The sequence below is a fragment of the Salvelinus alpinus genome, chromosome 21, assembly GCF_045679555.1.
Source record: "Salvelinus alpinus chromosome 21, SLU_Salpinus.1, whole genome shotgun sequence".
Classification (NCBI taxonomy): domain Eukaryota; kingdom Metazoa; phylum Chordata; class Actinopteri; order Salmoniformes; family Salmonidae; genus Salvelinus; species Salvelinus alpinus.
The window spans coordinates 9,736,271-9,750,736 of record NC_092106.1 but is presented as its reverse complement, the minus strand read 5'-3'; the positions used below and the strand labels follow the sequence as shown (position 1 = coordinate 9,750,736).

At 43.0% G+C, this 14,466-nt stretch overlaps 1 protein-coding gene across 1 annotated transcript; it reads right to left on the bottom strand.

Moving 5' to 3' along the window:
- Nucleotides 1-528: 528 nt before the first annotated feature.
- On the bottom strand, nucleotides 529-13,074 carry LOC139547775 (myristoylated alanine-rich C-kinase substrate-like). Its single transcript, XM_071356839.1, has 3 exons — nucleotides 12,621-13,074; nucleotides 2,900-4,738; nucleotides 529-1,858 (listed from the first exon to the last, which is right to left on the bottom strand). Exons 2-3 carry the CDS (start codon nucleotides 4,545-4,547, stop codon nucleotides 1,836-1,838), a joined length of 1,671 nt encoding a protein of 556 aa, XP_071212940.1. The 5' UTR covers nucleotides 4,548-4,738; nucleotides 12,621-13,074; the 3' UTR covers nucleotides 529-1,835.
- Between the last annotated feature and the right edge of the window lie 1,392 nt (nucleotides 13,075-14,466).

Sequence of the window (14,466 nt, the reverse complement as noted above, 5' to 3'; positions counted from 1 at the left end):
ACTTGGCCCAGCACAATCATACACACTCCCCTACAACTTTCCCCACACACAGACTTGTTATTTTTCTTTTGATCTCTGACTGTCCCTCTCGCTTTCTCTCACTCACTGTTATACACGCACACAGCACTACAGTCCCCGGTTCACCCCTTTCAGTGTTCTACAAAAGTGGCCATTAGTGACATTTCACTGATCTGTGTATCATACTCACCTTTTAAAGAGAGACTGTTTATCTAAGCGGATGAAACGCTCCAGACATTATAGTCAATATACAGTGACCTGCCTGAGGGCAGAGCACCATCACTGCAGGACTGCGTGGGCCAGAATCGATTCTTTGTGTCTGTTCCCACCGATAACCACCAACTATCTGGTCAACACATCCAACAATGAGACCCCTGGGGTGTTTTTCTTACAGCTACCACCTAGTATTTCCAACAATATTGTAGTATAGTTGTGTTATGCCCAAAAAAATACCTTTAAGTCATATTGTGAGCGTTTGTTTGTTAAAAAAATGAACTGCTAACACACATACGAAAACAATATCACCTTTATTTGTCCTACTTGATTGATTTGTCAGAGAACAACAGGAATGTAATGACTATGTAATGATCATGAACACCTTTAGATGAATGAAGTCCACATTCCAGGGATGGCTGTGGCTTGTGGGTAACATCCCATTTCAGTGATGCCGCCCTGTATTTGTCTGTCACTGCAGGTTATCACTTCATGCCCATTTTGTCTTTTTTTTAGCTAGCCTATAACTTTACATAACATATATCTGTTATAATATGCTCTTACTGTCTGTCATCTCTATAATAACTTAATCCCAGAGATTTAGTTTTAACAGACAACAGTATTGTGATGATTTCATGTATAGTGCTGTATCAAGCGTATTTACCAGAATGGTAACAGACATGTCCCTCAACTGCCAAGGCATTGACACTGACTATAGCAGACATGTTTATCTGAAACATGATGTAATTTACTCTGAATGAGCTCACCGCTTGATGCAATTCATTGTGAAATTGAAGTACTCCAGCTAATGCATACTGCACAAATCTGCCATTATGTAAAAGGATGTAGGATTATCAAAATAGAGATTAATGACCAATAGCATTTCCATAATGCCTTCCTACATACAGTACATCAACATTTTATGCATAAATAGCCTCCACAATTATGTTTTTTTAAATTGTTCGATTTGAATCTTTATTGTTCTAGTTTTTGACAATTTCCTAGCGAACACGTGACATCATTGATCAACAAAACATATCAACGGCAGATCAATCTGCGTTACAGTGAGAAGATGTGTTTAGAAAAAAAACATTTTGACTTCATATTTTATGGTGGTTCATTCATGTACACAACAGTCTAAAAACATTAACACAGAAAGAGATTAGAACACATTACTTAAGGAATCCACAGGGGGGGGGGGCAGTCTTTAGGGCAATCATTTCAAATGTGCACTTTGGAATATCTATTGACAAAACTACAAACAAAATGGCAATTGATATAAAACTAAGTATTTTTGATCCTGGAATGAGAGATCATAGAGATTAACATTTGACAAGGATGGAATGTCTTCCCTTCTGTTGACAATATAAAATCTCACTAGTAGAGGACAAGAAAAACATTTACATTGATCATGGAATGGTAAGCAAGAACTGCGCTGATTGATGACTGAATTATTGCTTTTGAGTATTTTTTCATCTATATGGATTGCATCGCTCTCACCATGAAGAATTGTGGCGAAAAACATGTGATTACTCCGTTTGGGGGGGGGGTCAAAGCTCCTTGCTGAACGAATCCCATGCTGATCTAATCCTCTTTGTGTGTCGTCACACGTTTCCCGCCTTTTTGTCTGGTGAATGATAACAGAAAAAATGAAATATATTTAAATATATATTTAAAATCAGAACATTCATAGAAAACATTTTAATTAGTAGTAGACATGGTGCTGACTGATAGTCTTAGATCTTTGTGAAGTGTTAGTATTACTCAAGACTATTGGGACAGATTCACAGCACATTCGACTTACTCCTTAGGGTGAATCACAATATTGTAGACATGGGCCCTGACTGAAAACTGTGAACCAAACATGCAGGAAAAACTACTTTCATCGATAAACTGGTACCCCAGGGAGAAAGGTGCTTAATCTTGTTCCTAGACAGCCCAAGTGACACTTTGATTTAACTACTAATCCTTTGATTGACTAAACATTATTGATGTCCTTTGACCCTCTTTCCCTACAATAATGAAGTGGCCCTGTTATACACAGTGACCTTTCTATTGTGTGCTGTGACATGGATACCGATGAGTAATCCTTAAGTTCAGGGGTTCTTTCCCGGACTATTTACATGTTTCATGTTACCTACTGCAGCGTTGAGTGTCCTTAAAGGGATTTCAAAGCGCTGCATCAAAGTAGGTGAACGGCTTTCAGTATCACATAACTACACTACGCTTCCACTTAAAGCTTCACCCAGCATCATATTTGTAAACCCTCAATGACAAAAACTGATGTTAATACCACCTTACCTTTTCTTGAACAGTTAGAACATTTCTGGACAACGGTCAAAAGTGTTCCCACTATTGGCATAATGAGAACACTTTTGACCATTGTCCAGAAAGCTCTTCTCATTTTCTAACTGTTCAGTGGCCGCTGACATAATTGTCTGTACGATGGATGCAGCAGCCTCATAGAACATCCTCTACCGCGCTTCCTCTTGGTCACGTGGCTCAGCGTTGGCCTCCCCTGACTCAGAATGGGACCTTCCATTTTGAGAAGCCCCCCCCACCCCACCCTCAAAGCTAGTCCCTAGTTCTAATTTGACCTGTGTCATCATGTTAGCTCCATTTTGCTGGAGGTCATCATCACCATAGTCTATTTCTACTGCAAACTCACCGATTTGGGCAACTGCATTTCCTGTGCCGAGGTTCAGCATCTTCGCGTCCTTCGTGGAGTTGGTGTTTTCTTGTTTGGCCTCGTCTGTTGGTCCGTCTTTCTTCGGCGTCGTTTCATGATTGTGTATGGCGTCTTCTTCGGGCGTGCCGTTCGAGCACCCATTCTCACCGTTGATTTTCACCTCTGCCACGGGCTCTGCTGGTGCTACGGTCTTAGCTGTGTTGGCCGTCTCTGGCTCAGGACCAGACAGTGTGCTCGTTGCGGGCTCCTTTGCCTCTCCATCAGCGGCTGTGTGCTCATTGACCACCTGAACCTCTCCTTTGTCGTTGCTCTCGCCCTGGGCAGCATCTGCTTCTCCCTGCTGGCTGTCAGACGTGCCAGCTGGGGCAGCCACGCCCTCTGTGTCCTTCGCCTCCCCGTCTTCTGCCTCCTCACCCTCTTTCGGAGCTCCGTCTCCCTGGTCCACGCTGGTGCTTTTCCCCTTTCGCATGATGAAGTTTTTCAGCGAAACGGCGCGGTTGAAGTGCGTTCGCTTGGTCTTGGCCGACTTGGCCTGCTCTTTGCCTGCCTCTTCCGTCTGCTCGGCCAGTTCAGATGCTGCAGCACCTTCCTCCTCCCCGCTGGCAGCCACCGTGTCTGCTGCCCGCTTGGACATCACGCGTTTCTTGAAGGAGGTCCAGATCTCATCTGCGTGTTGGTTCATTGATTTGTGTGGGGCGGCGGTGGCTCCTTTTTCCTCCTCTCCGTCTGTGTTGGTCTTCTCCTGTGTTTCGCCGTCTACCTGTGCCTTGGCTTCGTCTGTTTCAGGCGCAGCCGCTTCATCGTTCTCTGCGGCGTTTTCCTCCCCTTCCGCCTTCTCGCTCTTAGCGGCTTTGCTGATGCCTACGACTGACGGGTCTCTCTTCAGCCCCTGGAATGTCCATGACCTTTTCAGTTTCCACCGTTTCTGGCCACTGGATTCTGAAGCCTTGGAGTCCAGTGTACTTGTGTCACCAGGTGTTCCCCCAGATGCACCCTCGCTGCCCTCAGCCTCCTTAGAATCTTCTGTGCTCTTCTTGTGACTCTTCTGGGCCATAAGCTTCTTAAAGGAATGCCAGCGTTTCATGTGTTTGGTCGCTGCACTGGAGGCAGGCTTCTCTGACTCTTCTGCTGCCGGGGCATCTTCCAGTGTGTCCACTGTGGCACTGAGGGCCTCAGGGTCCTCTAACCTGTCCAAGGACTTGGATCGGACCTTCACCTGGTTCTCCGGCGCTTTCTCAATGGCCTGGTCCTCTGCCGCTGCCTCTGTACCATTGGCTGCCGGCTCTTCTGTTTGGTCAGAGGCCTTTTTCTGCTCTGTGTTGCCCTCTCCATTAGCCTCCACAGCCTCAGTGCTCTGCTCCTTCTTCTTCTTCCCTCCCATGACTTTTCCCAGTCCACTCTTATTCAGGAAGGAAGAGAAAATATTCTCAGAGGCCTGTTTAGCTTTGCCATCGGCCGGCTGCTCTGTGCTCTCTGTGGTCTCTCCGGCAGGTTGTACCTCTTCGGGTGGAGACGTGACAGCCTCTGTGACAGTCTCTGAGTTTGTGGGCTCCACCTCTGTTTTGGTCTCGGTGGTGGTAGTGCCTTCTTCCTGTACAGGTGCTGCACAGGCATCTGTCGCCGCCATATCCGCAAAAAGGTGTCTGTGTCGTTATATCCCCTCTTTTTCTTCAGTAGTTCAGGTTAGTTCCTTTTGTGCTTGAATGGACTGAGTTCATTGATCACGAGCTGACACGTATGCCAGTATTCCCATTCAACTTCCCTTCGGAGAGGAGGGCCTCTGCATCATATTCCGCGGTGAGAATGGGGGCCACGAACCTGGTGGAAATGAAATGAGAAAGGATTCAATGTATAAATCAACAACACAGACAGTCCATGACTTAGTCTAGGGTACTCCAGACACAGCAGATGCAACACGCACTGCAGCTCTACAACAGCAAAGCTCTGCTCAAAACGATTTAAAGCCAATGCATCCAACCACAAACCAACATAATGTAACGTGACAAATTCTACGTGAGAAGTGATGGGTATTTTGAAGAATGGGGAAATGACATGTGTGGCCCAGAGCAGTCAGAAGGAAATAAACACAGGGCATAACATGCTCCAGATAATCTCATGTTGCCACAAGGGTCTGACTCCTGTCACCTAGATGCTAGAGAGCATTGCTGTTTAGAAAAGTGGATCAGTGGTTTTGTTTAGTATTCAGCACCATTTGAAGGGTTTATGTCTGGGCTTTAGTATCCAGGAAAAACAAGCTGACATTCTAGATAGTAAGCTTAAACAATAACATCCAATGACAGCAGAGGCGAGTGAAAATCTAAAATCTTCAGCAAATCTCCATAATGGAAAATGACAAAGAAAAAGGCTTAGCTAATTTTAAAATGTCTATGCTTTAAGACATAAAATGTCTGCTTCCAAAGCAAAAGCCACCTTGATAATTTTTATCTGGGGAAATGTTTATAATTGCATCATAACATCATTAAAGGTTATAGGCAAAACAGAAACTAACAAATGCACTATTTTCTCTGGCCATGATTTTCTATAGACTCGACCCCCTTTATTATAGACATCTCTTCACCCACAGACAACCCCTTTATCTCCTATCGTGTTGTGAAGCACTGCCCTTGTTTTCCAGTCGGCATTGGGTTATTTTGCAACGTAGCAATGTCATCCATGGTTAAGCTATCTTTATAGATTAATACCGATTTCACGTTCTCTCCAAATCATCCATCTGAAAATTTGAAATAAATTCTCTCTCCAATCTAAAACACCAGAGGTGCACCTTATGATGTAGGCTAGTCATACTTTGGCATATTCGATTATTCAAACGGTCCCTGTGACTGCATGTGACGTAAAATGATTACAGCAACATACATTGTAATACAATTTTCTTCTATTTCGAGAAAGGAGCACGATACCAATAACACATTTTAATCTGATTTCCCGGTTAGGTTCAAATGTGCGCCTGTGGAGGGAGTGGAGACCACGCTTGCATGTCCTGCCACAAGGACAATCGCGCGCTTTAGCCTTTTTGTCAGGTTTTCATCAGAGTACTCTATTCCCCTTTGTTATGTTAAACCGGCAGTGAGAGCGAGGGGGTTTAAGATGCCCCTGCGATTGAGTTTAGCTGTGAGCTCCAATCATGCGCTGCAGAAATAGAACATCATTTTAATGAGGGAGAGACCGGGAGAAATGAAGGGTGGGCGGGTTCATCAGTGTGTCGTGAACAACAGCGCGAGCAACAATAGGGGCCTCGGCAGTTCGCATTCAAAATAAAAGTGCCCCATTGAAACGAATGCAAAATAGTGGAATCATGCCACAACTGGACAATATTTGTGTGGGGAATGTTGTTATATAAAGTCAATAAAGGACAATTATTAGTTTAACCCCCCCACCCCAAAAAATATATATCTTGAAATTGCACTGCACAGCCTACTTATCAATGGTGTAAAGTACTTAGGTAAAAAAAAATTGAGGTACTACTTAGTGGCAGAATTTAACTTTTTTGGGCGACCTGACCGGATTGACATAGAAATGTGAGTTATAGATCTATCATTCGACTTGAAGGCAAGTTTAAGAAGCGGTAGATTTGTTCTATGTGTGCTATTTCTATGCTTCCCGTTTTCAAGTTTTGTTTTTGCATATTTTACTTTCGGTTTTGTACACCAGCTTCAAATGGCTCAAACAAAAATGTTTTTTTTTGTTATGGAAAAAGTATTTCACAGATGGTACAATGATTCTTAACATTTTGTCACGTAAACTCAAATTAGGTGAACTGTTAAGAGTTTTAGCAACCAGGAAATGGCAGAGCGATTTCTTTATAGTGACACTTTAAGTAGGGAAAGAGGGATACCTAGTCAGTTGTACAACTAAATGCATTCAACTGAAATGTGTCTTCCGCATTTAACCCAACCCCTCTGAATCAGAGAGGTGCAGGGGCTGCCTTAAATCGACATCCACGAAGCTTGGGTGACAGTGGGTTAGGTTAACTGCCCTGTTCAGGAGCAGAACAGAATGTTTTTACCTTATCAGCTCGGGGATTCGATGCAGCAACCTTTCGGTTACTGGCCCAACACTCCTACCCTCCAGGCCACCCGCCGCCCCATGTAGGTGTTGAGATCTTTGTACTTTACTATTTACTAGAGTTGCACCGATATTACATTTTTTGGCCGATACCGATATAGTTATTTTGGCAAGTAGCACACAGATGTGCATTTTAACTAGAGGGCGACCGATTAATCGGAATGGCCGATTAATTAGGGCCGATTTCAAGTTTTCATAACAATCGGTAATCGGCATTTTGGGACACCGATTATGGCCGATTATATTGCACTCCACGAGGAGACTGCTTGGCAGGCTGACTACCTTTTACACGAGTGCAGCAAGAGCCAAGGTAAGTTGCCAGCTAGCATTAAACTTATCTTATAAAAAACAATCAATCTTAACATAATCACTAGTTAACTACACATGGTTGATGATATTACTACTTTATCAGCTTGTCCTGCGTTGCATATAATCGATGCGGTACCTGTTGATTTATCCTCGAATCAAAGCCTACTTCGCCAAACGGGTGATGATTTAACAAGCACATTCGCGAAAAAAGCACTGTCGTTGCACCAATGTGTACCTACCCATAAACATCAATGCCTTTCTTAAAATCAATACACATGTATATATTTTTTAAACCTGCATATTTAGTTAATATTGCCTGCTAACATGAATTTCTTTTAACTAGGGAAATTGTGTCACTTCTCTTGCGTTCTGTGCAAGCAGAGTCAGGGTATATGCAGCAGTTTGGGCCGCCTGGCTCGTTGCGAACTGTGTGAAGACCATTTCTTCCTAACAAAGACCGCAATTAATTTGCCGGAATTGTACATAATTATGACATAACGTTGAAGATGGTACAATGTAACAGCAATATGTAGACTTCGGGATGCCACCCGTTAGATAAAATACGGAACGCTTCCGTATTTCACTGAAAGAATAAACGTTTTGTTTTCGAAATGATAGCTTCCGGATTTTACCATATTAATGACCTAAGTATTTCTGTGTGTTATATTATAATTAGGTCTATGATTTGATATTTGATAGAACAGTCTGACTGAGTGGTGGTAGGCAGCAGTAGGCTCATAAGCATTCATTCAAACAGCACTTTCCTGCATTAACCAGCAGCTCTTCACTGTACTTCAAGCATTGCGCTGTTTATGACTTCAAGCCTATCAACTCCCGAGATTAGGCTGGCAATACTATAGTGCCTATAAGAACATCCAATAGTCAAAGGTATATGAAATACAAATGGTATAGAGAGAAATAGTCCTATAATTCCTATAATAACTACAACCTAGAACTTCTTACCTGGGAATATTGAAGACTCATGTTAAAAGGAACCACCAGCTTTCATATGTTCTCATGTTCTGAGCAAGGAACTTAAACGTTAGCTTTTTTACATGGCAAATATCGCACTTTTACTTTCTTCTCCAACACTTTGTTTTTGCATTATTTAAACCAAATTGAACATGTTTCATTATTTATGACTAGATTTTATTGATGTATTAAGTTAAAATAAAAGCGTTCATTCAGTATTGTTGTAATTGTCATTATTACAAAAATATAGATATAAATATCGGCCGATTAATCGGTATCGGCTTTTTTTGGTCCTCCAATAAATCGGTATCGTTTTTGAAAAATCATAATCGTCGACCTCTAATTTCAACAATACTGTGTAACTCCGGTAGGACAACATCTGAAAAATAGTGACTACTTGGTAGTGTGTACTGGGGCTAGAGGTGCTCGACCAGTCGGCGAAAGCCAACATCATCCCCGACGGAGAACAGTTGATTGTCAAGGGCAATGAAAATCCATCATCTTGACAATGGATTTCGCCTTTGAGTTGTCCCGCTGAATTTTTTTACTCTTTCAAATGACTGTTCGACTTGAACTTATTTAGTTGTTGGAAGTGCGCGCTTAGTAATTTTCTGCTTTTGTTCTGTGTAGCTCTGTATTTTTCGTGGCGTCATTACGTCATCTACCTACGTTATATAGGTATGCACGTCAGCATCGACATCGGTTTTGCACATCGGTGTTAAACTAGACAATTGGCCAATGTCGATGTTCGCATTTTTAGCGAATATCGGACCGATTCCGATATGCTCACCGATATATCATGCATCCCTACTATTTACTTTTAGTCCACTATATTCCTAAAGAAAACATGTACTTTGCACTCCCATGTATTTTCCCTGACACCAAATACTATGTTTGTAAATGATGTCTGAGTGTTGGAGTGTGCCCTTGTATGTCCGTAAATAAAATAAAAAACAAGCCATTTCTGCCGGATGGTTTGCTTAATATACTGAACAAAAATATAAACGCAACATGTAAAGTGTTGGTCCCATGTTCCATGAGCTGAAATAAGATAGAATACATTTTCCATACGCACAAAAAGCGTATTTCTCTCACATTTTGGGAACAAATCTGTTTACATCCCTGTTAGTGAGCATTTCTCATTTGCCAAGATAATCTATCCACCTGACAGGTGTGGTATATCAAGAATCTGATTAAACAGCATGATAATTACACAACTGCAGCTTGTGCTGGGGGACAATAAAAGGCCACTCTAAAATGTGAAGTTTTGTCACACAACACAATGCCACAAGTTGAGGGAGCGTGCAATTGGCATGCTGACTGCAGTAATGTCCTCAAGAGCTGTTGCCAGATAATTTAAGTGTGCATTCCTCTACCAAAGGTTGTTTTTGAGAATTTGGCAGTACGCCCAACCGGCCTCACAACAGCAGACCAAGTGTAACCATGCCAGCCCAGGACCTCCACATTCGGCTTCTTCATCTGCTGGATCGTCTGAGATCAGCCACCCGGACAGCTGATGAAACTGTGGGTTTGCACAACCGAAGAATTTCTGCATGATCTGTCAGAAACCGTCTCAGGGAAGCTCAATGGGCTGACTTCAATGGGCAAATCTCACCTTTGGAGAAGTGCGCTCTTCACGGATTAATCCCATGTTCAACTGTACTGGGCAGATGGCAGACAGCGTGTATGCATTCGTGTGGATGAGCGGTTTGCTGATGTCAACATTTTGAACAGAGTGACCCATGGTGGCGGTGGGGTTAGGGTATGGGCAGGCATAAACCAAGGACAACGAACACAATTGCATTTTATCGATGGCAATTTGAATGCACAGAGACACCTCGACAAGATCCTGAGGCTCATTGTCATGCCATTCATCCGCCTCATGTTTCAGCATGATAATGCACGGCCCCATGTCACAAGGATCCATACACAATTCCTGGAAGCTGAAAATGTCCCAGTTCTTCCATAGCCTGCATACTCACCAGACATATCACCCATTGAGCAGGTTTGGTATGCTCTGGATCAACGTGTACGACAGCGTGTTCCAGTTCCAGCCAATATCCATCAACTTTGCACAGCCAAATGTGTTACGCTGCATGAAGCAAATGGGGGTCACACAATAATTTTTTATCCACACCCCCTACCTTTTTAAGGCACCGTCCAACAGATGCATATCTGTATTCCCAGTCATGTGAAATCCTCACGATAAGGCCTAATGAATTTATTTAAATTGACTGACTTGCATAATCAATGCAAAAAAAGCTAAAAGTAACCCAAGCATAAACAATGCAAAAAAGCTAAATGTAACCCAAGGCTACTCATTAGGTACAAAACAAGCAACCCTGCTCCTAAATCCAATGCACAGCCCCGTAACTCAGTAAAACACTTGAAATCGTTGCATGTTGCATTTACATTTTTGTTCAGGATATAAGGAATTTTACTCAAGTATGACAATTTTGTCGTTTTCCCACCACTGATACTTATATATGCACTGCACTGTACAACCTATGGATTCTGCACCCATGAAATTGGGGATCGGCCTACCCAGTGACACACACAGAACACAACTCTGTAGAGTTTACACAAATATTAGCGTCTTGCTCTTATTGCAGGACTTTGACTGGGGAAAATCACCTCCCCAGTTAGTCTATCATGCGTATTGAAACTCATATTGCACTCTACAGCCTAACCCAGCGTTTCCCAAACTCAGTAACCCAAAAGGTGCACCTCTTGGTTTTGGCCCTAACACTAGACAGCTGATTCAAATTATCAAAGCTTCATGATTAGTTGAATCGGCTGTGTAGTGCTACGGCAAAAACCAAAACGTGCACCCATTGAGATCCTGAGGACCGAGTTTGGGAAACCCTGGCCTAACCTATGGATTGTGCACCCATAAAATGATTCAGCCTACTCAGTGACACCCACAGAACAAAAATCTGTAGAGTTTACACACATATTAGCGTCTTAGTCTATTACGCGCAATACAAGCCAAGTTGAGAGTTGATTTTCCACAGTCAAAGTCCCGCAATAAGAGCTAAGATGATAATATTTGTGTAAAATCTACAGATTTATGTTCTGTGGGTGTCACTGGGTATGCTGATACCCCATTTCATGGGTGCACAATCCATAGATTAAGCTGTACAGGGCATAATAGTTGTATGTAGTCCATTTGTGGCAGGATTCCACTATTTGTATACATTTCAATTAGGGGACTTTTATTTTGAAAGAAAACCGCCGACTCCACTGTTGTTGCTCACGCTAATGTTTTTCACGACACACTGCTGAAAAAGCCAATGCATATGCTTGAGACAGCAGGTGCCCGTGCTTTTCAAACGCTCATTTGCATTGCTAATGTAACAAAGCCACAAGCCCAGTTTTGTGTAGGCTAGCCTAAAATAAACGTCTACCGAATTTTTTTACTTATGTTTTCCTCTTGAAATGTTTGGGCTATAGCCTATGTAAGGGAATTCAACCCGTTAATTTAACCACAACAACAGACATGATTTCCAAGTTGTAGCCAAGACGCATTCCGAACAATAGATGGCCTGGCCTATTGACAAAGCTGTTCCGCGTTATAACGCGTAAATGCAACATCATTGGCAAAAGTCATGCCGAGGGAAAAAATGCTTTGTAGCCATCTTTTCGATGAATGAGGCAATATTACATTCATATAATCCTGGAATCAACACATGCGTGATTAGTAATATGAAATCCTCACTGATAAAAACAACAGCGCCACATTCCCAACAAATCCAGCGCTTGTCTATTGTGAAGCTCATAGACTAGGCTACACATTCTCGAAACCTCTACACATTCTCTTATGTTTTCCCTCTCGTGAGAGATCCCATTTGTAAAATGGAATTGAGGTCCTACTTGGCCCCGTTTAAATTCACACTTGAATGCCTTTAAATTATAACGTGGCAGTCTGGCGAATGGGAGTGGAAATTGATTTAATGAGGAGCCTCAGGTTCTCAGGCACCAAAGTACGTTTTGGAGCGCACAATTGTCTTCCCAAACAAGTGGCTATGGAACCAAAGCAATGCCAGAAAATGACAAACATTTCATTTTATGTAGGCTATCCAGAGTTGAGATGCACCGAGCGCGCACGTATCAACCACCAACAGCCTGTTCATAGTCCCTCAACGTTGAGATCATCCAACAAAAACCAAACTGTGCTGCCCATCCAAGAGCTTCATCAATAGCCATATTGTATGACTATAAAAGGTTAATTAAACGGTAAATGGAAATCGCATAAGTTAATCATCATATGCATTTAATAGCTTATTTAACAAAGAGGCTAGGCTACAATAAAAAAAAACGAATAATCTCTGCAAACCTTGTTTCGTGTGGCTAAATCCGTTTCTGTGTGCTGGAGAAAGGTAATAAACTGATCCAGACGGGAAAAGACACACACTAAATCCCTGCTCGCATCCTCATGCCTTGAAGCAGCCAACCCAGTGTGGAGAATTGCGCGGGGACGTGAGGGTCGCGTTGGTATTAACAGACGCGCAGCTGCGGCTCCGCAAATACAGACCATCTATCTCACCCGTTGCCCTTAGCAACCACGGAGATCACCCACCCCACCCCCACTACTAAGCGGGTTAATTTGAGTAATTTAACCTTTATTTAACTAGGCAAGAGGGTTAGATTACGGTTCGGATTTGTTTCCCTCAGTAATTTGCCCAGTTAGAGCGAAGAGCCACGTGCATTTGATATGATGTAAAATTGTGCGATTTAAAGCGCAAAATCACGTAATCTTGAGACAGGTTATCCTCCCATGTGCTCCCATTCCCATAATTTTGGTGTGCAGCCAACCGTTGCTTTGTATCGTCGTCTTGAACTCATGTGACTTGGGAACAATGGCCCTTCAAGCACATGAAGCACAATTGACACCTAGAGTGGATGAAATGTCAATTTATTTAATCAATCACAATGTCCACCACCAATGAAACACAGAGTAAAAGCCCTTTTATTACATGTTTTTTCTTCTTCTGGAAACCATCTCTTGATTCCACACTATGTATCAGCCTTCGACCTCACCAATCAGCATTGTTCAGCCATGTTGGAGAACCAAGTGGCCATTTGCTTGCCATACAGTGAGACTGCAAAACAGAAGACAAACGAAGGTGTATGGAGAGAAATAGCCAATCACAGAAATTCCATCAGTGGGCCTGGGGCACCCGAGCAGAGGGAGGATTCAGTGGAACATTGTGCCGTGTGCTCAGGGAGTCTGTACGGATGCCATCATATCTGTCTGTGCCTATCCGTTTTAATATTGGACAACATTTGTCCCCTGGATAGAGTAAATTGTGCGCTGCACTGGAAAAGCATTGCTGCGTGATTCATATTTTATAAGACAGTACATCTGCGAGGACTTGGTCTCTTTCGTTCCCTGAGCCTTCATTTCCTTGTGGAGGATGCCAGAGTGTCTATCTGTGCAGGCTAGGCTACACTGCTGGCTTTGAGTCAGCAAGGCATCCATTTAATGGTTAAGGGTACAGGAGGGCATGGTGCAGCCGAGCCAGCCCCGTGTCATGCATGGCTCCATGTGAAATCCTCTCCTTATATGGGATGTTGCATGGTGCATCAAAGGGTTTAAGAAAGGTGCAGACATTAACTGAAGAATGTTAGAATAGAATGTTACCAAAGTTTGGCTCAATAAATTATTTGGTGGGCATGGCTTGGTAGGGTGGAGGATGGAACCTCTGTTACAGTAGGTGGAGTTTCTACCATCTTTGCTTCCTCAACAACAACACACAGTGGGCTCTCCCCAGTAACCCACAGTTAGCTGTTCTTTTGGGGGTGGTCATTTATCTCCCGAGTGGGGTGTTTGTCTTTTGTGTGGGATCACCCACTAGAACTGCTGGCTCTCCTATGCCTCTGACCAGCTTAGGCAGGTTGGAGCCAACGTGCCTGAAATATTTCATCATTCCTCCATCACTGGCTGATCCAATCAGAGAATACATTATTTTCAGCCGCTATCCGAGTGAGCAAATCCCAATGTCATTTGGATGTCGCAGACAGGCAGAGGGAAAGTTGTCTGTGCCTGGAGAGGCTCTCGCCGCCTCTGGTGACGTGTGTGTAGGGTAATGACATATTTTCCATTCAAGGGCTTGATCATAAATAACACCCATTCAGATGCACCACTACATTTCAGTCATTTAGCAGACACTCTTATCCAG